This window comes from Hippoglossus hippoglossus, chromosome 12, assembly GCF_009819705.1.
Source record: "Hippoglossus hippoglossus isolate fHipHip1 chromosome 12, fHipHip1.pri, whole genome shotgun sequence".
Lineage (NCBI taxonomy): Eukaryota > Metazoa > Chordata > Actinopteri > Pleuronectiformes > Pleuronectidae > Hippoglossus > Hippoglossus hippoglossus.
The window spans coordinates 8,012,078-8,035,377 of record NC_047162.1 but is presented as its reverse complement, the minus strand read 5'-3'; the positions used below and the strand labels follow the sequence as shown (position 1 = coordinate 8,035,377).

At 42.2% G+C, this 23,300-nt stretch overlaps 2 protein-coding genes across 3 annotated transcripts in view; one reads left to right on the top strand and one right to left on the bottom strand.

Annotated features, from left to right (window-relative positions):
• plpp1a (phospholipid phosphatase 1a) overlaps positions 1-2,738 on the top strand; it is a 14,643-nt gene extending 11,905 nt beyond the window's left edge. For both annotated transcript variants that reach the window (XM_034603024.1, XM_034603023.1), the window contains exons 5-6: positions 603-779; positions 1,568-2,738. In XM_034603024.1, the coding sequence (XP_034458915.1) occupies positions 603-779; positions 1,568-1,678 (288 nt within the window). In that variant the 3' untranslated portion in view covers positions 1,679-2,738. The remainder of the gene's footprint in view (positions 1-602; positions 780-1,567) is intronic.
• Positions 1,827-23,300, bottom strand: mtrex (Mtr4 exosome RNA helicase). Its single transcript, XM_034603019.1, has 27 exons — positions 23,145-23,300; positions 22,485-22,625; positions 22,324-22,390; positions 21,734-21,796; positions 21,507-21,619; positions 18,120-18,294; positions 17,899-17,989; positions 17,682-17,806; positions 17,348-17,446; positions 17,080-17,194; positions 16,866-16,997; positions 13,140-13,219; positions 12,586-12,696; positions 11,754-11,855; positions 10,052-10,177; positions 9,441-9,591; positions 8,899-9,071; positions 8,743-8,811; positions 8,541-8,666; positions 7,604-7,714; positions 7,317-7,505; positions 6,204-6,367; positions 5,872-5,977; positions 5,238-5,294; positions 4,976-5,138; positions 3,301-3,405; positions 1,827-3,022 (listed from the first exon to the last, which is right to left on the bottom strand). Exons 1-27 carry the CDS (start codon positions 23,243-23,245, stop codon positions 2,970-2,972), a joined length of 3,108 nt encoding a protein of 1,035 aa, XP_034458910.1. The 5' UTR covers positions 23,246-23,300; the 3' UTR covers positions 1,827-2,969.

The following is a 23,300-nucleotide window of genomic DNA, read 5'->3' as shown; positions in this document are numbered from 1 at the left end:
AAATAGACACTGTCACTCTGCAGAGCTGAAGTTCAAGTATGAGTAACATTTGCCTACAGATCATTGTTTTATTCTCCAGTCGCCAATCAAATGACGGCGCTTGCGTCAGAGGTGAAGTATAACAGGAAGAGCATCGGGATAAAGTACCGTTTGTCCTTGTTTCAAACAAAAAGAAGAGGCAGTCCCTGCTTTTAAACACAAACAAAACAGTTGCCTCGTTTACGACCAGGATGACCTTCAGCAGATCAAAGATTCTTAAGCAATAAACCATCCTGCTCCAGGGGTGGTGGGGTTATCAGTCATCAGATTAAATTATGGATCCTGTAGCAGAAACAAACTCGTAGTTAACAGATTTGAAGGTCAGTTTGGCAAAGGGAAATGTGGCCTGCAGATGGTTTTCTCACCTCAAACCAAGAAAAGGAAGTAGAACAGTGGCTGATGACACAAACTATAAAAAGGATGTTGTTCAACTCAGGGGCATTTTCCTGCATCACGAGCTTGTCTCTTGTGTGGAAATGGATGTACTCAGTCATCCTCACACTTTCAGGAATGCTGCTACAATCGTGCCCCTTGTTCTAATCATTGCCCCGTGTCCCTCTCAGCTCTATCTGCAGGCTCGACTCCAGGTTGAGTGGGCGAGGCTGCTGAGACCCACAATCCAGTTCTTCCTTATCGCTGCGACAGTGTTCACAGGATTGTCCAGAGTGTCCGATTATAAACACCACTGGAGCGACGTGCTGACTGGCCTCCTGCAGGGGGCCCTCATGGCGCTACTGGTGGTAAGTGTTACTTTACAGGGGAAAAAGGCTTTTTCTCATGTCATTCGATGCAACAAAGCAGTTTTCAGACACGGATTCCGCAAAATTGGTTCAGGACATTTTCAAGAGTTTGCCTACGACATATAAAGAAAGCAGCAGGAGATTTTCCACATCAGACGCATTCACAACAAGAAATTGTCTGGAACATTCAGGCGAGGGGCGGTGCCTGAGTAGAGCACACAGGAGACAGCACATGACGTATGAATTCTGCAGACGTCATCTCGTGTTTTAGTTCTGATCACCAAAAGCTCTTGAATCCCATCGTCTATCCAAGTTGACATCTTTGTCGGCGTCTTCTATGTTAATGGAACCTCTTTCATCCTGAGATATTGGTGTTCTTCCAGTTTTGCGTCTGGCACATGTTAAAATGTCAAACACATCCACTTGCTTGCTGTTATTTTCTGTATTTTCACATGGGCTCACTCAGACATTTTACTTGGAGGAAGGAGCAACTGACTCGGACATTTACGTTCCTACACTTAGCCTCTCCTGATAATTTTAGAAAAGTGTTAGTACGTATCTGAAAGCAGCTTGAGTGAGCTAAGCTAACCAGCTTCAAATTTTTTGCACGAAGGCAATATTCAAGCAAGAAAGTGTAAATTGTAAGATGCCTTGTACTTGACAAACTCGTATACAAAAGCAAAAAAAAAAAGCGTATTCTCCAAAACTATTACTTAACTATGCTTGACTGTTATTTTTTTTTAGCAGAGCACAGGTGCAGATATCTAACTCACACTCTCATCCTGCAGGTCTTCTTCGTGTCGGACTTCTTCAAGCCACGTGTGGAATCCCATAAAGAGGACATGACGCACCTGCAGGAGACCCCGACTAATGGAAACCACTTTGAGAGTACGAACTAAGCGAAGCGAGAGGTGAAGGAGGAAACCTCTGCTCTGTCCAAACGCACACCCAGGATCCCTGCTCTCTAGTCATCACACGCAAATTCTCTTCATCGTACCCTGCATGGATTCAGTATGGAGTACCTGATTTCTCTTTTTTATCTTAAAGTAAGCCATCAGATGACTGCAAACCAGAACAATATATATATTTTTTTTTATTAAAAGCTACACCTCAGGCCGTTTCAGATTTTAAGACATCTATGATTTTAGACAATTTACCGTCTTGTCCAACCCTGGTAGATTTGTAAAAGTGACTGAAGAAGATGTTGGTTAGAGGCTAAAGGTTCTGTTAAGATGGGAACCATCGATCTACTGAGCCAGTGGGAGGACTTGCCTGCATGCACTCAACTGTAAAGGGTCTGACCACTGCTGTGGGAGAGAGAGAGAGAAGAGGGTTTGAAACCTGTGAATGTAATCCTGCTTCGTGCTTTCCTGACCTGGAGTCAGTCTGCTCACAGATCTGATTCAGGGTCACTTTTAGAAAACCTCCAGCTACCAAAGACACGGAACAATCTTTAATGCCTTGTTAATACAAAGGGCTAATTATAAGAGTTAGTTTTAACGCGAGAACAAGCTGGAGGCTAAAGCTCATCCTAGACCAGAGGGGGAAGACCCATGTGGAGCAGCTGACTCCAGACCCACTCCACCGCTGATTCTCCAGCTGTCTAACCTCACGCAGCGGAGGAGGAAGCTTGAGCTTTGTTAGAGAGCTGAAGAGTCAGCGGTCGGTTTTCAAATCCTGTGTTGCCTTTGCTGGACTGCTGCTGCTATCACAGCTTCCTGTGTATCTATGAACTGATATAGACATCAAGTGAATAAACAACAATGTACTTTTTGTATAATCTGTATGTATAAACAAGTCAACACACAGACTTTTATTGAAAATAAATGTTACAAATATGTACAGACGTCCAAAGAAAGAAATTTCACTTAACATGAAAACCGGTGAAAACAAATGTGTTGGATGTATAATGTTTTGAGTCACCACTTATAATTAAAGCATGACTTGTTTACTTTGTCATCCGGATGTGTGGAACTATTTTTATAAAATGCAACTCAACAGGGAAAAAAAAGATCAAAACGACAATTCTTTTAGTAAATAAGCAGAACAACATTTGAGCCCAATGTGAGAATAAAATAAAAAAAAATTATAAACGGAGGCCGAGAGCTCCATCAGGGGCTCATCATGAGCAAAGGTCAAAAATAGCTTGTGTCCTCCAGCAGCCACAATGTGCTGAAAGAGAATCCGTCTTTATAGGTAGAGGCTGGCAGCAAAAACTATGTCCCTCTTGATCTTAGTTATTCCTGCAAAGACACCAACATCAATGAGCAATTTCAACCTAAACAGAGACTTCATTTTTTAACAAAGAATTCCCTGAAACGCATTCTGCTGCATAAAAAACGACATACATTTTTAAAAGGTTAGAAAATAATGGAAAAAGTCTGTCAAAACAGCTCAAAGTGGCGTCTTTACACGTCTCTTTCAAAAGGTTTCAAGTATCATTAGACTGAACAAAAAACTGATTAAAACCATGAGGTATTGGCCGTCATCCTTGAATCCATTGATTGCTTCCTGTTCTTACCTTCAGCGAACTTGTTCTCCAGCTCAGTGTTGCCAATGGCCTTGGCTGCAGAGCACATCTGTCTCAGCACCTCCTCCAGACGACGCATGCAGCGGATGATGCTCCCTGTACCAGACACACAAACGCACAGTGTTTATTGTGAGGATTCTCTATTTAAATACACAACTATTGCCCAGATTAACTGACATTTAACATGAATTAATTCATGTGATAGTTGAATAAAGAGTTTCCTTTCTGCAGAACACAACACAGCTCAATTCTAAAAACTTTAGAATCCTCTATTGACACTCTCGCCCCAATTAATGGATATAAATGCTACACGTCAGTAGTTTCATCATTATACCCTGATTTAAAGTAAGTTTCAAGGAAATTACTAATTATTGCTTATTATCAGGAAAATAAGTAAGTAACACACTTCTAATTAATACAAATGAACTGATGGTGCATAGAGTCAGTCCTTTATGCCAAGTTCACTCTACACGACTCATTGTCTTGTGATCTGGAGTCTTGCAGTCGCTACTGACTGAGGACACTACACAATCTTTCACCAGGAGAAACCCGGTATGTCTGGTCCGCTCTGATTGGCTGTAGTTGTCACAGCTTAATCTAGATTAGTGTCTGCTAGAAATCTATTCGGAGGCTGGGACGTGCCGGATCACGAAGAGTTCACACAGCGACTGGTGATCGAGCAACGATTTGACTCCTATCAGTCATTTGTTGACGTCAGTGACTGGAGCAATGGGCCCAAATAGTGTGAACACTGAATATGAACAAAATGTTGGACGTTAAATTTCTGTTCATAAATTAATAATCAATCTGTATTGTTGGTTTAATTTGAATTTACAGACCTGAAAAATACTGTAGTTTACAACCAAATGGCATTAACATTCAGATTCATCTGAAAATACTCCCAACAGAAACTTCCAGGTCCTCCATCTCTGTCCTTTGCCAACAGACACAAGCAGATCTCAAACTCCCTGCAGTTTCCCAACTTAGCGTTATTTCCTCCAACGATATCCAATATTTCACGGATGAGGTCATTGTTGGGAGTTAACAGACACAAACTATGGGGGAAATGGTGGAGTTGGAACCGGGTTCGGATCAGACCACACGTAATAAATCAATTAGTGAACCTCTTCCAGCCTCAGAGCGGCTGCACATGTGACAGTGAATAAATCAAAGGGCGAAGTGTTGTTGCTACAAGAGCCGTGTTGTAGCTCAGCAGAGGAGGAAGAAGAAGTGAGATCCTTCAAAGTAAAAGTACAGAACGGCCCATGTAACTGTAACGTATGTGATTAATATTGATGCTTTCTTGTGTCAGCAGCACTCACTTGTTGAGGTGGAGCCAGTTTTATTAACTTTATATCCAGTTATTTTTCATGTATTAGTGCGGTGGTTCCAAAAGAGTGGGGGGGTTGATGAAAAAAACTTGTTTCTCTTTTCAAAATAGATATTTTGTCAAACATTAAAATGTAAATCTTAATTTGAAAACATATAAAGGGAAGTATTACTTATTAAATGTAGTAGCATAAAACAGATTCATTTAAGTAAAGTACTGCATAATTGTACTTAATTAGAATACTTGAGTAAATAAATACTTTGTTATCTTCCACCTCTGATCATTGGCCAGGAGGAAGCCCCTGCGCTCTGTTGCATGTTGATTTCAGTGACCCACCTTCAAAGACGTCCGTCATCTTGCAGATTTGAGCGAACGTGGCGCCATTGGCCCACGCGAAGATCACATCCATCAGGTGAGGTTTGAACTGGTTCATGTAAGTCTCCTCGTCTATATCCAGCTTAGCATCTGCCGACACCTTGGCGATCCGCTTCGCACACTCCTGAACACAGCGAGAGGAAAAAAAACATGGGTATAAACATTTCCACCAAACTCAAACCTTCAGAAACAAACGGTTTGGGACGGTTTTGTGTCGTCTCACCTGCATCTGTCTCAGGGGCGCAGCTAACTGTTCAGTCAGCTTTGGCATCTCGCTGGCCTGGAGGACAAAATGACATCACTGATAATGTAACAGCCATTTCAAACATTTGCTTTATTTTGGATTTTAGACAGAACAACATCGCTACTTAAACTTGTTCAGACAAAAGAAACAGATCTTAACTCCAAACACAACTGAAACTTGCTGCGTTCTCACACAGTATCAGTATCTTGAGCCAACAGCAGCAGGTGGTCTTTAATGACAGACAGCAGCTGTACACACACACACACACACACACACACACACACACACACGACTTGTCGTCGTTCCCTGAGACGAGGACAACAGGAGACGTGATTTATCGAGTTCAGAGGACTGAGCTGATGCGGGCCAGTTCAGTTTTTTGAAACATCTGATGCTGGATGAGCTCACTGACAGAACAGGCATCATTACGGGAAGACAAACACACGTCAACCTCAGGTTTCTGTTGCAGAGCATGGGAAGAGGCCAAGAATGCGAGTGTGTGGAAACGAGAAACAACTGTTTATCTCAGCATTCGGGAAAAGGCTTAATATCTGTTTGTGCGGCGGATTAGAGGAATCGTATTTGTTTTGTACGTGTGTGTGTCTGTCCGTACGTTCTCCTGGAAGACGAAGCAGGACAGCAGGGCGGTGGCCTGCTCCACCGTCAGGTCGTTGAAGAGACCGTTGAACACCATCTCCGTCAGCAGCAGCTCGTCAGCACTGGGAAGATAAACGCAGAGTGAATGAACAGATGGGACTTTTGATTACCCAAGTCACAACCTGCCGGCTCTTTGCATGTGGCTTTAAAGCAATGGTTCTCAAACTGGGAGGGCGGCAACAATAGGAAAAAAACAGTGACACCAAGTTGCATTAATGAGACTTATGTAGGAAACATTCCGTGTACAGTTGTGTCATTGTGTCCATACAATCTGTTGTCGTTCCCTACCTGCTGATTTCACATGCAACTCGCCCTTTGATCTCGATCACATCGGAGGGGCTGGCGAAGCCGAGGCGTCGCAGAACTCTCTTCCTGCACTTCAGCTTGTCCATCTGCAGGACGGTGCGAGCTTTCTTCAGCTCGCGCTTGGCCGTGCGAACATCTGCTGCGATCTAAAACACACACACACACACACTGTTATACCATGTAGCCTTCACCTAATGTGACTTCCAGGGCTCATAAAAGATTATGTGTATGAGCTCATTACAAACATAGTGATGGATGTTCATCTGCCTGCTTATCTGTTCATTATCCACTTCAACCTTTACCACCCATTACAACACTAAGATTTCACCAGCATGGTTCATTCCTCATGGTAAGCTGCACTTCTGAGAAGAAATCTATCACATACGAAGATGAGAGCTAAAAGGTTTCCAGTGCTCCCAGCAGATCACGACAAGAGCGGCCATACACTGATGTATGTTTATTATATTACAGTGCAATAATAACACTGCGTGCAAAATATCAGCCAAGTGACATTGTACTGGTTAAATCATGAAGGAAAAACAAATCCCAATATATTTGGATGAAGTCATATATTATATTTGAACGGGACTAAGAATGTTTATTGTATTGACTTTTCTATAACTGCATGTTCAGTCTCGTCATGAGCCTTACTTCTTTTGATTGTTTGATTTTGAAATGTCTCCCTGATATAAAAGGTACGTATTTACATCGCTCCTTTTAATTTTGGTGTCTTTTTACAGCCTTTTTTTCTTGATCATTATCTGATTGGCTTTTCTGTTCTGACCTATGACTCAGGCTGAGGCCCTGTGGATGTAAGGTCCTTACTTTCTTCCTCTATTTGTCCGTATAAGTGTATAAGCCGTTAAAACCAACCTGTCTGACAGGAAAAGACAAAGGAAGGTCACGGTTTGAAATCTAACAACTGTAGCTGATGAAAATGAATCGAAAAGATTAAAGAATGAATAGGGAAGTATTAATAATTCAAAAGTAACAACAGCCAACTGTGGATAAATGATTCCGCTTTCAAAAGGGTTTGACATTTAACAGGTTTCACATGACAAACACAAACTGAAACACACGCACACAGTTTCTCACCAGCGCTTTCTTCTCACAGAGAGAATACACAGATTCCAGGTTGGGGTCACTGTGCAGGATGTGGGAGTACATGCGGTGCTCAAAGGCCTCCACTTTTTGAATGACTTTCTTCAGAGCAGGGTCTTTAATGCCCATGTCGTCAATGGGGTCGAGCAGAGGAACGCCGTCCGGGAAACGCTTCTGCACCTCCTGAAGGGCAAAACATGTACAGGCACCAATTCAGATAAAGATGTCAAGGTCTACCAGTTTTAATATATTTGTTTCAAGATGGCTGCAGTTTCTTTTACCTGAATAGACTTGAGCATGAGCTGTCTGTTGTCAAAGGGCCTCAGGTCTTTGGGGATGTAAAGACGAACGGAGCTGATGGAAGTCAGGAGATGCAGCATCACTGGGACCACCTGGACCAGAACAGGTTCAAATCACAGTAGTTATTGGCAAAGCGTCCTTAAAATTTTTACTCAAACTTCACAAGAGTTAATTTCAATTACCCTGATGTAAATATTAAAAAGCATTCAGATAAAGACAGTTGGGTTTGGATTAGTCTCTAGTTGGGTGGGATTAAACCAAAGCAGAAAAAGAGGGTGCAACAAGAACCTCTAACTTCACGTCACTCTTGTTCAGGGTGACACTCACTGTCAGTGTGTCAAGTTCCAAGTGATTTTACTGCTGAGTTTTTGAGAAAACTAAAGCATTCAGCTCAATTTTTCATTATGGCATTCATAACTTGCTTCAATGAAATATATATATTTTTTTTCAATTTCCTAAGGTGACAGATATTTCATCTCACTCTTGTCCATGGTGACCATCACTATCTGTGTGTCAAGATTCAAGTAATTTTACTATAGAAATTTTGAGAATTTAAGGGAAAGTCAACAATTTTTATTATGGCACTCATACCTTGCTTCAATGAAATATTAAGACAACGCAATTGTAGCATTTTTTTCCTTTGTCAATTTGAGGAGTGTTGCAGTCTCCTTCTCTCGCCACCATGATGTAATGGTTTCATCTCGAAATTATGTGACATATAATTCCCATCAGAGCGTTGATACCTGACCCATCCGGGCCCGTCACAAGTCAAGCGCAAAAATGTTGGCGATATGTCACTTTTGTTTACATGGAAAATAAAAATGGGTAAAAAACGGGTTGATAGAAATGCAGCGGCATCAAACCTGTGTATGTATATAGTGTGAGTGATGTGTGTTTGGATATGTTTGTCTCACTCACCTGCATCTCTCCAGTCTCCCCCGCAGCAGCAGGTTTTGCCGTCTCGGTGGCAGATTCTTTGACACTGTCCTTGCTGCAGTGAACCAAAACCTCCACCACATACAGCGGCTCGGAGTCTGAAATGGTCTAAACAGGGAAAATGTATATTAGTCACAGTCCTTTGTTAATGGGTTCACATACATGTGACACCATGAGAACTCACCTTCACGTTAGACTTCTTGCAAAAGTTTACAACAACTCCCCATCCAAAGTCAGCATCTTCATTTTTCACCTATTGGATCAAAACAGAGATAAAGTAAAAACACGTACACATCTATGATTACGGTCCTGTCATTGGTTTCGGTGTGTGAGGTTTGACCTTGACAAGTCGTCCAGGCTGCAGGAAGGGGAGGCAGTATTTAGGTTTGTGGGTGAACTCTTGGATCTCTTTCCCCAGTTTTGCGAGCTGCTGTCGGATTTTAAAGTAAGTGACCACGCTCTCCTCATTAGGGATATCAATGCCGTGGTACTGCTCCTCCAACTTCTTTATTTCTGCACAGAAAACCACACGTCATTAAATGCAACCAAGAACTACTCAATAACGGGCCAATCAATGCAAATATTATGTTCCTGCTTCTTAAATGTGAAGATCTGATGTGATCTGTTGTATCTGATGGTAAATTGAATGTCTTTTGTTGGATTTTGAAGATGATTGTACATTTGAAGAGGTCAACTTTGTAAGTGAGAAATTACAGAAATGTTTACTATTGAGTGACATTTTTAAGTCACACAATTTAGAAAATAATATGTAGAGTCATTATTGATGATAATAGCTGAGGTGCAGGTGATAATCTTACTAATGGCAAAAAATCTCCTCCAGTCTGGAGTGTGCAGAGCTACATATGGAAAGACAAAACTTACTCTCCACCACGCCAGGCAAAGCCCTGTAGTGTTGGAACTGGTAGAAAGACTTCTCCAGCATGTACTCTGGGTTGATCTCCTCCACACGCAGCAGGTTCAGCACCATGTTGTAGGTCAGGTGGAAGGCGCTGTTCAATGGGTCTGCCGATCCCTGCACAGCACAATAAAAACAGTCAAATTAGAAACACACCTAAAAAATGTATGTTTTTATTCTAAAACTATACAGCTGAGGTACATTTTGAGGTTTGATAATGTTAATATTTGGTAACGGTGCCAGGAAGGTTGGAGGTCTGAGTAAATTCAGGCTGAAGTCACTTTTCCCCAAATTGAACTCAGAAGAGTATTTTGCAATTGTGAGCTATGAGACGCCAGAACCACAGGTGTTCAACATCTTTCTCCAAGACACCCTCGGAGTTCGACACTGCGACAGCGCCAACTTACAGTTTTACATTAACACAGACCCCTTTAAAATCTAGGCGGGTGGGTTGCCACACTCAAGATAGTTAATAGGAAACACAACTATTTGAAGTATTAGAAGAATGTGTAGAAAGTGAAGAGGTGTGCTAGTAGCTGTGTTCGGAAAAATAACCTGAACGTGTTCGGTAAAGTACCTTGAGTAGCTGTTTGCCCACAGACGGACTCATCTTCTCATCCGCCATGAAAATAACAATTCCCCTGTCGTCCATTCCTCTCCTCCCTGCACGCCCAGACATCTGGATGTACTCACCTGATGTGATCTGAGCCACGTGAAAACACACATATTAAGAAGAAAGAAATCGGTTAGTGAATAATACCTTACTTTGCAATAGAATATATAGTTGTTCTGATAAAGGATGAAGAAAAAAAAAACGGAGGATGGAGAGAACATATTTATAATAGAAGAGAATAACTAAATGTTTTTATAGTATTTGTACAACTCTAGATGACGGGTCTCGTGGGGGACAAGCTGCCCCAGGCTCCTCAGGTCTTTGAGGCCGACTCTCTGCATCACACATGGCTCGGATTTAACTATATATCTACTGGTCTTTCAGCAATAAAAAAAACGTAGCAAAAAAGACAGATGCTATTCTATTTTGTGCTGAAACTATCTGATTGTCATTTCAGGCATGCTGAGGGACCGGCTCCTGATTTGAAACACAGTGCGTTTTCAGGAATGAGAGCTGTGTGTTGAAGCGTGCGAGTGCCTGCGTGGAGCTTTGGCACCGTCAGAGGCACCAGATGTTCCTGATGAACTTTTTGGAGGGCAGTTTCCAGCTCACATTCTCGTCAAGCCTGTCTCTCTGTGTGTGTGTGTGTGTGTGTGTGTGTGTGTGTGTGTGTGTGTGTGTGTGTGTGTGTGTGTGTGTGTGTGTGTGTGTGTGTGTGTGTGTGTGTGTGTGTGAGAGAGAGAGAGAGAGAGAGAGAGAGCTTGAACTCCATGTGTATGAAGTGAAATGATGAAGGGTGCTTCTAAGTGACGGCTCACACAGCCACGGGCTCTTATAGTCAATACGTGGCTGTTTATGTGGCGATGCGAGCTGCAGGACTTGAAGACCATATAAAGGCCTCAGAGAAAACCGGTGTGTGACAGCTCCTCGCAGCCAGATAAGCAGGAGCTGCTTTAAAGAGATAGCCCTGTTTATGGGGAGTTTTACTACCAAGGCCCACACTCATTGCAGGTACAGAAACGGGGACAAACTATGTAGACAAGCTGCAGCTTCCTATAAAGAGGCACAGAAATGCATGACAGGTCTCCAGAAATGGATGACTGGTCTGCATCAAATGTTGGCTCAGTCCAGTTCCTGCTTTTATTTGCCAAGTGCACAGCAAACAATTATGTTCTTATGAGGATTTTGCATGTATGATTAATGTTAAGGTGTTAAAAAAGCATTACCTCTGCCAAGGAGGTTTGGTTTTCACCCCAGTCTGTTTGTAGGTTGGTTGGCTTGTGCTTTAAGCATGATTCTACCAAAACTACTGGACGGATTTCCATTAAACTTGGTGGAAGGATACGGTATGGGTCAGGGAGGAAACCGTTACATTTTGGGGCAGATTGTTTAACATTTTCACTTATTTCCAAGGGAATAATTCATGACTCTTTCATACAAATTCAGGGAATGATGGGTGATCTATGGGTGTGTGCAAGATATTTGGTGCAAAGGAGACTTTGGGGCCTTTGGTGGAGGTATGTGCTGGAGCAAAGACATCCAATAATTGACAGGTAGTTTTCAACATTTCAAATATACTGAAAATGCATTGTTAATACACCAAAACACATCCTTCTTAAAATATGGCTTCACAGAAAAACGTGTAAAATTAACAGTGTGCTCTTACAAAGCGATGATTCTTGCCATCAAACTTGCGTGCGCTGGTGAAGAGCACGGTGCGAGCTGGCATGTTGATGCCCATGGCAAACGTCTCTGTGGCAAACAGGGCCTGGAAAGAGAATAAAAGGCATTAAGAAAACATCCTCAGTATGTCACTGTCAGCACAGCTTGAAAATGACGTCCTGTGGAGTTGGCTTGTAAACTTATATTTGTGTTGAGCGAGTGGTTCTCACCAGAAGGCTTTGTGGGTTTTCTAGAGGCTTAATAAATTCCTCAAAAAAAGCCAATTTGTCTAAAACAGTGCGATATTCAATGGGTAACTGTTGTTTGTGCTTTCAGAAAAGAAAAGATTGAGGCAAAGCAAAGTGACTTCACTCTCAATGGCTCTGCAGAGGCCAGAAACATGCAAGCCCACATTTCTAGTAGATTACATTATTATAGTTATAAAAGTCGTAGTATAAATCATTGTCCAGTGTTTTGACTTCTGATTAAGCCTTGAAGTCATTCAAGTGTTATTACAACTGCACTTCTGTGTTCTGTGCTGGGTCAACACACGCCTGTAATATGTTGGTGACCAGGATGTCTTTTTAATCACTTTCTTTAACTTTGCACATTAAAATAAATTATAGTGTCACCAAATTCCCACGGAATAATGAATGGATCTTGATGAAATAAAATCTGGTATATTTTTGAAACTGATATCGATGAGTGTGTGCCATTTGGTGCAGCTTGACTGAATGTAAGTGGGCTGTTGGGCCTTGGTGGAGGTATGCACTCCACTGAATACCAGTCTAGTTAAATCTTGTTTTTGAAGCATCTTGATGCAGAGACAGTCTTACCTTGATGAGACCTTCGGAGAAAAGGATCTCTATGGTTTCTTTCAGGATGGGCAGCAGGCCTCCATGATGGATACCTATTCCCCTCTTCAACAGTGGCAGCACATGCTCCACCTGAGGAACAAAGGTGTGAATATGTAGGTTATTGTTTGCAGTATTTGTATTGGAAGTTCACCAGGTATTTAGATAATAGCCATAGTCACACAAAGAGACAGAATGTAAAAGCATTGAAACCTTGAAGTGGAATGTGTGGTTGTAATGTAGCGATCTACACACGGTTACCTTGACACGGCTGGTTTTCATAACATAACTCAACAGCAGTGTCGAATAACAGGAGCAGAGCGTTTAAAGCCTGTGTTGACATTATGTGTCCAGTTATTTACATTGAGGCTGTTTAACTGTCTTCTCTTGGTAGAAAATGACTCTGAAGGAAATGGCGAGCCTTTTATCTGAGGCTTTATGAGGCGACAGTGCTGGGTTCCAAAACTGGAGCGAGAACAACCTGGATTGTTTATAAATCCATCACGTTAGTTGTGAGAGAGTCCAGGTCTCCTCACCTGAGGCAGTTTCTTGTCTTCGTCGGAGAGACAGTCGATGGCGTTGTTGAACACTTCCTCCACCAGACGTTTCTCATCATCTGTTATTTACAAAAAAAAAAAGAATCACATTAGCATCCGCTCATATCTGTTCAGAAAATGTTCCAAATATCACAACAAAGCCATTTCTTACATCCTGAACATGTGCAAATCTTTCAACATGCACAAGCTCACACACGCGGTGTTGGACAGTTCACAAGGGACAAATGGGGAGAGGTTTTTTTTAGGACATTGTTTGCAGGAAAACTTCCACCACCCAGGACCGGAGCTGGCAGATGGACTCGAGATTTTATCTGATGTTGCAACCATCAGAATGTTTCTCTAATTTGTGTCATTATGTAGACTTTCCTACCAACAATGAATTAATCTAATCTGCTAAAGATGAATGCAACAAGTGTGCCACTGCCACCAGTGTCCTGCTAATCACGTTACATTGTTTGCTGCTGGTCATCCATTTGGAAACTTAGTCACCGGTCTGTCTTTATTCATGAGACCGTTCTGGGAAATCTTGTGTTAGTCAGAAACTTGTCAGTCTCAACTGTGAATACCAAACAACTTCAGTGCCAATTGGACTTATTTTAACTGTTTAGTTATAAAGCTATGCCACACAATAAGTACATCATGGCTCTGGAACAAACATCACAGCCAGGACATCTACTTTACATCATTAATTCCACAGAGCAGGATTATAACAGACTTTTAATAAACAATAAACTCTAACGTCTATATGGACTGCATTTAGAGCACTTTTCTAGTCTTGGCACCCACTCAAACTGCTTCACACAACAAGTTCAATTTAAGGTTCAGCATCATGTCCAAGGACACTTCTACATGTTTGCTGGAGGAGCTGAGGATTGTGTATTAACTTTAACACGTCTCAAAAAAAACCTACATATTAAAGTGAAAAGAAAATCCTGAATCCTTAATTGAATCTGCTCCAAAAGTGAATGGGTTCTCCCTTGGCCCATACTACACTCTTCCTTCATTAAAATCAGACCAGTAGTTTTGTTTAATACTGCAAGGATGGTTTCTGCAATGATCCAAAGCATAAAATACTACAACAAACACTAGCTGAAGCTTTTGGATAGACCTTTACAGTTTTCTGACTTGAACATGGCTGAACATCTTTGAGTAGATCTTTAACATGGTGTGTGAGCAGGAAAGTAAACATATCTCTATAACTTGAAGTGAACTACAAGGACAAGTGAGAGAAAAATCGAAATTTAAGAACAGAAGGACAAACTCAATCACATTGATAGGACCATTAATTGCTCAATATCTGGCTCTGGCTCAATGTGATGAAGACTTTTTCCAACCTCACGTGACAACAAAAAAAAGCAAATATGATGCTGCTGCAGGTCAGCATCACAACAACAGAACATGGGTATGTATGTTTTTTAGTCTTTGCATAAAACTCAGTCCCTTCTATTATTTTACTGCTCGTCAGTAATGTTCTGCAGTCATTCAGCTGGTTTGTGTTTCAGCACCAGTCGCTCCCTGATTCCAACACAGCTCTGCCATTCCACAAACACTGCCCAGAAACTGTGTGTCACAGCTCACAACAGAGAGGGACCGAGAGGGGGGCTTCTTTTTAGTATTCAAGAAAGAGAAACACAAAGACAATAAGGATGGAAGTAGAAAACACATATAGAAAAGGTAGAGGAGGAAGAAAGGGGGTGGACGGAGAGCCACGTGGCTCCCATCCCCGGATCATAACCAGCATAAACTCCCAAACAGGGGAACTCATTAACAACCTGCCTAGATACTGTGTCCACTGGGTAAACTGTGATGTTCAGTTTCTAAAGCCGTTTTCACATGAACTCCAGAAATTATGCAGAAAACTGGGAATGGACATTTTCCAGAGCTCATCTTTCACATATGAAAAAACGGGTCAGACACTTCAGAACAATAGACAAATCTCGAGAGCTTTCAGACAAAGGGTGGTGCCTGGGTGATGGCACGATATGTTTGTTTCCAGCACATCAACATCCGCTGTTCGGGTGCATGTTTGAAACAGTTTCAATGGCAAATGAATAGAAGGAAAACATGTTGAAACTGAATTTAAAAATGCAAATGGCTAGATTTGCACTGTGGGCCATTCAGAGAATTTGTGATACAATCTGGAGCCAAAAAAGAACATCATCCCTCACATTTTGACATGAAAGCTTCTCTGTTGTTTAAACAAACATAAAACGTTAATGGAATAATTCGAGTTTCGGGAATATAGTATTTTTTCTACATTCAACATTTTCTGCAATCAAATGAAATTATCTGAACGTTATTACTGGACGCGGGTGGCCTCTTTGTCTAAGAAAGATTCTCAAAACACAGGAAACTGCTGGAAAGGAGAGATTATCTTTGGCTGAATATTTCCATTTGTTTCTTGCAGTATTGATGAAAAAAAGACATTGGCAGTGTTGACAGAAAAGAGGCCTCCAGGGTTGGAAGAGCTCAGCATTAAAACAAACCTGGTTTATAAGACATTTATCATGTATCATGGAAGTAAGACTTCATTAGCATTAAGCTTGTTGTATTTCACTAAAAAATAAAAGCCTGGAGCAGATGGAAGTGAACCAAGCTCCATCTATGGCTGGATTCTCTCCCATAGAGCAGAGACCTGTCCTCATGAAGCAACTTCACTTGTACACTGAACCAACTAGTAGGACCAGCTGAGCACACTCAATAAGCCATATTCACTCAGCGGGGAGGCTCCATTCACCTCGGCTCGCCAAGTATTTTGGAGAGTGGTTTCGCTTGCCTAATTTCAACTCCCTACACAAATGCCTCAACAATTTATCACAAAAATGTATTTGTATTGGCGATGCAGCGTGCAAGGACAATCTGCTCGACAAGTCTGAAGCTAGCCAAAGATATGCTCATTGTTTTAATGTGCTGACAGTGTTACATTACAGCTGACAAATGGCAAAATGCAGAGAAAACACAGCTCACAGTAAAGCACTATAATTTAGCCCAGAAGAGATTCATGATGTCAAGCTGACAGAGCTTTTACTACTGGCTGAATAAGCATGGATTTTTAATTACTGGAATAACAGACATGCCAGTGAGTGGAAAATATCATGAAATTACGAAGCGCACAATATGTAGGCTGTGACTCAAAGTAGACAGCACAAGACTGGAAAATGTTTTATCTTTAACACAGTTAGGCCACCAGGATTTATGCTTTGTAAAAACAGAGAGTTTGGATTTCCAGCAAGTCAAATTTGCTGGACTATATTTGACCTCATTCAGCTGAGTGAAAAAAAAAGAAAAAGTGATCACATGCCAAGAACACATTAGCTGCCATTGATCTACCGTTTCAAGGGGTCTGACGTGAACCTTGTGCTATGCATTTAAATTCTGCAGGTCTGTTGCATAAGCCAACTTAAACAGAAGTGCAGGAGATTTACTCAGTGATAACAAGGTCAGTGGTGCTCGGGCTTCTGAATCACTGCTCATGTTGCTGATCTCAAAGGTCAGGCCGACTACAAGTTTGTAAAAGAAATAAACTCACACACACACACACACACACACACACACACACACACACACACACACACACACACACACACACACACACACACACACACACACACACACACACACACACACACACACACACACACACACACACACACACACAAAGATAAGAGCCCATCTGTTGCTGAATCGCAGCACGTGTTCACGTACCTCTATTAAAGTCCAGTTTGGCCACCTGCAGAGCGTACGCCTCACACTCTTTCTTGCTGAAGCTGAAAATGATGACGGGCTGGAAGTTCCTCTCCATGATCATCTTCACTATCTTGAAAACACTGGATGGACCTACGTAAAGGGCAGAATTGTAAATGAATCAACCGACAACACTTATAAGTTTATAAAATTGAGAACCGACACAAATACACACCTCTAGTGCCTCCTTTTCGTCTCGGGTCCCATTTGCCTCCGCCGCTGCCTCCAGAATCCCCTGCGTCCCTCAGCACCTGCATAGCTGTGTTGAAGTTGTCCTCTCTGAAGTCTCCCTGAAGAAAACATGCAGCTTTTAGAGAAGACTAATGCCAAATAATGCATTCAAAATCAGGAGACAGAAATAGACTTCTACAGGACTCATTTATCACTAATTGGCCAACTCTCCCTCGCAACTCCAGTAAGTGCAGTCCTGTGGATGTACTTACATTCTCATCAACCACCAGGTGGAGACCGTCACCCCCTGCTGGAAAGATGTAGTGTTGCAGTGGAGTGGGACGATAGTCTGTATACACCACATGGCATGGCTAGGAGACACGAGGCAGAAAGACATTAGGTTGTGTAAGAACAGGATAGAAAAAAGAAAAACATGAAACCCACAGTAGCTGTTAACTAACACCCACATGAGCCCGTCTCTTTCACCTCACACAGCTTCTTTGCCTCACATCTCTTAGGCAGTAGACTGTAAAAGTGTTCATGCTATTCCACAAGTGAACAGACTAACGAAGTGTAAGCATTGTTTCATTACTTGCTGCATCTCACCTGCGTATGTAGGTGACAAATCCACTCAGCGAATTGTCTGGCATTGGGGATGGTGGCCGACAAGAAGACATAATGCACATTGTCAGGAAGAAGGATGATGGTCTCCTCCCACACCACGCCACGCTCTGAAAGGTAAGGTCCAGTAAAGTCACTTTACTTTGCACTGGGAGCTGGTCATTAGTTTGTCTGTGCCGTTTGTATTACAGTATGTACACACCTGCATCCCTCATGTAATGGATCTCATCAAAGACGACCCACCCCACTTCCCTCATGATCTCTGAGCCTCGGTACAACATGCTCCTCAGAATCTGTGAGAAAAGAAGTTTGTGGTGTCAGACCGAAATCTCAGCATTACTTTCCAATGACCACCCTTCAATAATGCTGATATCGTACAAATCTAATGATGCCTCCTCTCTTTTACACATCACTGTGACCCACCTCTGTTGTCATGACGAGGCAGGAGGCTGTGGGGTTGATGGTGACGTCACCAGTCATCAGTCCCACGTCCTGAAACTCCTCATACATCTCCCTGTACTTCTGGTTGGAAAGAGCCTTGATGGGGCTGGTGAAGATCACTCTCTGCTTCTCTCTGAGGGCCAGAGCTATGGCATATCTACAAGGTGGAGATAAACAAGGTTAGATCATATATCTGACAAACTTATTGACAAGATTGAGGTAAACCTGACAGACATTTTGGCTTGTTAACACCTGAACGGATTTTAAAAAATATATATATTACAGCACGGTGGTTGCATGCATCTACAAACTTGTGACTGCAGCTTCAGATAAGATCACTGATTTACATCACATTCACAGGAACTTATGACAGGAATGTGGGGTCACTGTGACATTGACCTTTGAGTCCAAGTGAATTTTTGAGCCAAACTTTCCCTCAAGCTGATAATGTTGAAGAAAAACAAACATTTTGTGAGGCCACCGAGACCTTAACTCCGGCCTTTGACTAGAAAATTTTAATTCAAGTGAATGTTTGTGCAAAATGTTGAAGAAAATTCCCTCAAGGCGTTCCAGAGAGATTGCATTCACAAGGCAAAATATGTGCTTTGTGAGGTCAGTGACCTTGACCGTTGGCCTCTGGCCACCAAATTCCTTTCAGGTCATCCTTGAGTCCAAGTGAATGTCTTTGCCAGATGTAATGATATTCCCTTTGGGCATATCATATTGACATATTGGGTCACCTGACAACTTGAAAACATAGTGCCTCCACCCACTGGCTAGGGCCGGCGTAGAGGCATACGAAGAATTAAGGTTATGAGAAAACTGTGAACAATTATGTGTGGAAAAATGTATGTCATGTGTCACAGACATCACACAGAGGAAATGCTAGCAAATCTATTAATGTAAAATAATTACATTTAGTACTTTTTGGCACATTTTCTCAGCAGAGTCACTATCCTTGGTAGAAGCAAGCTATTACAGTGGAAACCGCTTATAATCTGTCTGGGGTCAAGCCGATCACTAACAGCATTTAGTATAACACATTTCTTATAAATGTCACTTTATTTCTCATGCAGATAACTATCTTTGATATTCATACACATTTATTACATCATAACAGTATGAAATAATGTAATGAACAGCTTCACTATTTACTGAATGTTATTGACTGGTTTTTATGACAACTGAAGGCTTCCGCAGGTTCCCTTTCATGTTTGGAAAAGACGGTGAGGTGAGGGGTATTCAGCTGCAACGTGCAACTTCACCACTAGAGGTCACTAAATTCTACACACTTTGAGGGCAGAGGATGTCACACCTTGTTAAGCCCTATGAGACAAATTGTGATTTGTGAATATGGTCAATCCAATTAAATCAGATTTACTGATTGACTTAACACAACTATGCATAAAACATTCTGAACTTTGTCCAAAAATTTTAAATGCAACAAAAGGACGAGGTCCCCTCTTTAGTCGTCTCATGCGCCACATGAAAATAAGTCATTTCACAAACTTGATTGATTCCTGTATCGTGGATTTGTCCAAAACCAAATCCACTTCTTTTGTAAAACGATGCAAAAGGTCAAAGTTGTTAAAACCCAAATGCAGCAAACCAGTCCTTAAAATGCGGATTGCATTTCTCATCTCAGCCAGGGATGGCGCAGGGGTCTTATCTTCTTCCTCCTCTCTCTCCTCGCTGCCGACAGAATCGGTATCCACACCAAAGCGCTCTCTCTCCTCTGTGACGATGTCCTCATCCATAAAAGCCTCTAACAAACTGTCATCAGTTTCAATCCACTGCTCAAACTCTGCGGTGCTTATCTCAGCAGTTGAATCAATAGCTGTCAGTTCCTCCACTGGTGAAATGACCAAGCCTCCTTTCCTCCAACAATTTCTTATTGTGGAGGCTTCAACATCAGCCCAGGCATCCCTTAGCATTAGAACAGCATCCAGGAGGCTGATTTTATCTGCTATGTCTAAAGCAGTAACTCTGCTGCCCTCATCGGTGTGGCACAGCACACTGTGGGCCATCTCTTTTCTAAAGTAAGCTTTGGCTGTTCTGATGATCCCCTGCTCACAGGGCTGGAGAATGGAGGTTGTGTTCTTTGGCAGGAAGTCAAGTCGGATGTTTCTCAGTGTTGTGTTTTTAACATCATGGGCTGTACAGTTGTCAACAAGCAGGAGAATCTTCTTCCTCTCTTGGCCCAATTTGCGATCCCACTCTATCAACCACTCTTCAAAGAGAGCCCTTGTCATCCAGGCTGATGCATTGGCTGCATAACGGACAGGCAGTGTGGGCACATTTTTGAAGCAGCTGGGGTTATGACTTTTGCCAATGACAAAAAGTTGCTTTTTTTCACCGGCGGCAGAGCTGGCGAACAGAGCGGTGATCCTTTCCTTAAACTTCTTTCCTCCTCTTTTATTGTCACATTTGAAGGTCAGGGTGCTGTCAGGTAGTGCTCCAAAGTAAATGTCGGTCTCATCGGCATTCCAGATGCTGTGCTCTGCGTATTCTTGTCTCAACTGTACCCACTGGTCCTCCAGCCATTCGTCGTGTGAAACAATGTCAGCCTCAGCCGCCTCCCCATGCAATTTCTTAAAGACGATGTTCTCCCTCTTTTTAAACCGCTCGAACCAGCCGATTGAAACTTTGAAATTGTCCTCTCCTAATTTCGCTGCCAATTCTCCCGCCTTCTCCTTCACCAAATCCCCACTCAAGGGGGCATTACATGACTGGGCATTATCGATCCACTTTAAGAGGGCGGCTTCCACCACAGGTGCTCTACCAGTGCGAAGTCGTTTTCTCTCTCCCTTGCCAGCAGCGATGATTGTTTCTCTGTGTTTAAGTATTCTACACAAGGTGGCCTGAGGAACACCAAGCTTCTTTGCTGCATCTCGTTGGTTCGTTTTTGGCAATTTGTCATACGCTTCAATGAGATCACATTTTTCACTGAAAGAAAATGACTTCCTTGTTCCCAATAGGCGGGAATCCCGGGCCTTGGGTCCTAGCAAGCAGCGGAAGCAGACCAAGTATAATTTTAAAAATAAAATGAAAATACGTATTTTTGTTTGTTTCTATTTGTTTTCATGTATGGAAAGACCCAAAATTAACACTATGAGCGGACTACTTGATTACTCTAAAAGGATTATTTAAACAGCATTTGTATAGGAATGATTCTGTCCCAAGCTTTTTGATTCATATAAACGGCTGATCACTATATCCGGTTTCCACTGTATTTGAAGGTTCGGCACCCTCGCGTATAAAAAGTAGTGTTGCAAGTTAATCATTACTGGAACATATTCATGTTTAACACACTCAGGTGTCTCATATATTCCTTAAAACGTTAATTTATAGTTAATTGAGAATACTCACTCAGCACAGACAGTCTTGCCAGCGGAGGTGTGTGCAGACACAAGCACAGACTCATTGTTGTCAATACATAGGATGGCCTCACGCTGGAACGGGTCAAGAATAAAAGGGTACTCCTGCAAGAGCAACAAAAAACAAATACTATGTAAGAAAACAAAAATAAAAACAAAAGACATTTGTATTTGGAACCAACAAACTAAGTTAATCCCACAGGTTGAATATTAACAAACCTTGGCTGCTTTCCCCACTCGAGCTTTCAGTGGTTTATATTCATCACTGACAGGCAGAGCCACCTGTTGAAGAAATATGTTCAGTAAATCAAGTTTTGCAAAAGAGAAAAAGATCCATTGGCCTTTTTTAGACCTGGTATCAACTTCAATCCTGAGAGATTCAATCACTCGCGCCAAGTAGAGTTGTGAACACATCCAAATGCATCCTCAATGCGTCTAGAGATCCAAGGTAACATTATTTTTGCTGTGTGAATGAAAATGCATCCTGGAGCACATATGAAGGACCGCCTACTCAGCTGATATCCTCTGACCCTCCAGAGCTTTAGAGTAAATCTAAAGTACTTTTACGCTTCTCAGATTGGGTTACAACAATAACATTTGGTCTTTGCAAAACAGAAACGACCTACATGGTTATTTACTTATATTCAGGGGAGTGAGATCTGAGAATTCACAGGAGACATTCTGGACGCAATTTTATGCCTGATGTGAACAGACAAACAAACAACTTAGAGCGGACCACTTGTGACTGGATCTCTCAGGATGGATGTTCGGACCGGGTCTGAACAGAGTGTGTGATTTGCCTCCTTTACCTCATGCGAGCATCCCTCCACAGTTTCCACTTGCTCCACCTTCACTTGGGGCATAAACTCTGCAAGGCTAAAGTCAACAAAAGGAAAAGGTTACCTACACAACGACTTCAAAGCACATTCTCCTCCACAAGCCTACGGGGATTAACCGTAGCTCAACTTACTTTAGGTCATTAGCAGAGGCTGCATCGTTTCGAGGCTTCTTCCCGAACACCACCTCCTCGCCACCGTCACTGTCCGCCTCCCTCTTGACCCGGCCGGTGGGTCCAGCATCCTTGTCGGTGCCATTTTTACCTCCAGATTTCCTGTAGCAGAGAAAGAAGGAGACAGACAAGATTCGGTTAAATGAATCTAAATATGCACAGGAAGGTTACAGCGAATGTAAGACACAACTTCCAAATTCACAGTCTCATGGAAGCAGTTGTGGAAAGTAACTAAGTATATTTACTCAAGGAACTTTACTCAAGTACTTACATTTTCTACTTCTTCCCGAAATTCATTTTTAAACATAACATGCTACTCAAAATACAAATCATTGTCAAAATAATAGTAAAAGTCAACTGTATACGTTGTAGTTGCGGTTCCCTGTCAAGTTTCACCGAAATAAGGTAAATATGTGATAAAAACTCATACAACACGTTTTTAATTGGGGCTTATTAGCACAAACCGGCACTTTACATGCTATATGCTAACCCAAGCTAACGATGCTAGCGGACCGTTTCACTGTCACGAGCGCACATGATATTTCGTTTAACGTCTCGTGTACATTCGAAGCTGCGGGTTTTTAAACAATCTTTGCACCGCAGAAACCACAAAGACTTTACCCTGGATCTGGAGCCGCGGAGACGGGCGGAGTTTTGCTGGAACTCGTTTGTTGTTCATCGTCAAACACGCTGAACAGGCCGTCTCCAAACGCGTCGGCCATGATTGTTGATGGAACGCCTTCCCACAATTCAACACGAGGTTGTGCTGCGTTCAGG

Coding starts and splice junctions, on each gene's coding strand:
- mtrex (XM_034603019.1), bottom strand. CDS start 23,245: ATGGCCGACGCGTTTGGAGACGGCCTGTTCAGCGTGTTTGACGATGAA. Junction 18,295..21,506: donor GGCAAGACTGTCTGTGCTGA/GTGAGTATTCTC, acceptor TCCACCTTGTAG/ATATGCCATAGCTCTGGCCC. Junction 5,978..6,203: donor GTTGCATGTGAAATCAGCAG/GTAGGGAACGAC, acceptor TTATCTTCCCAG/TGCTGACGAGCTGCTGCTGA.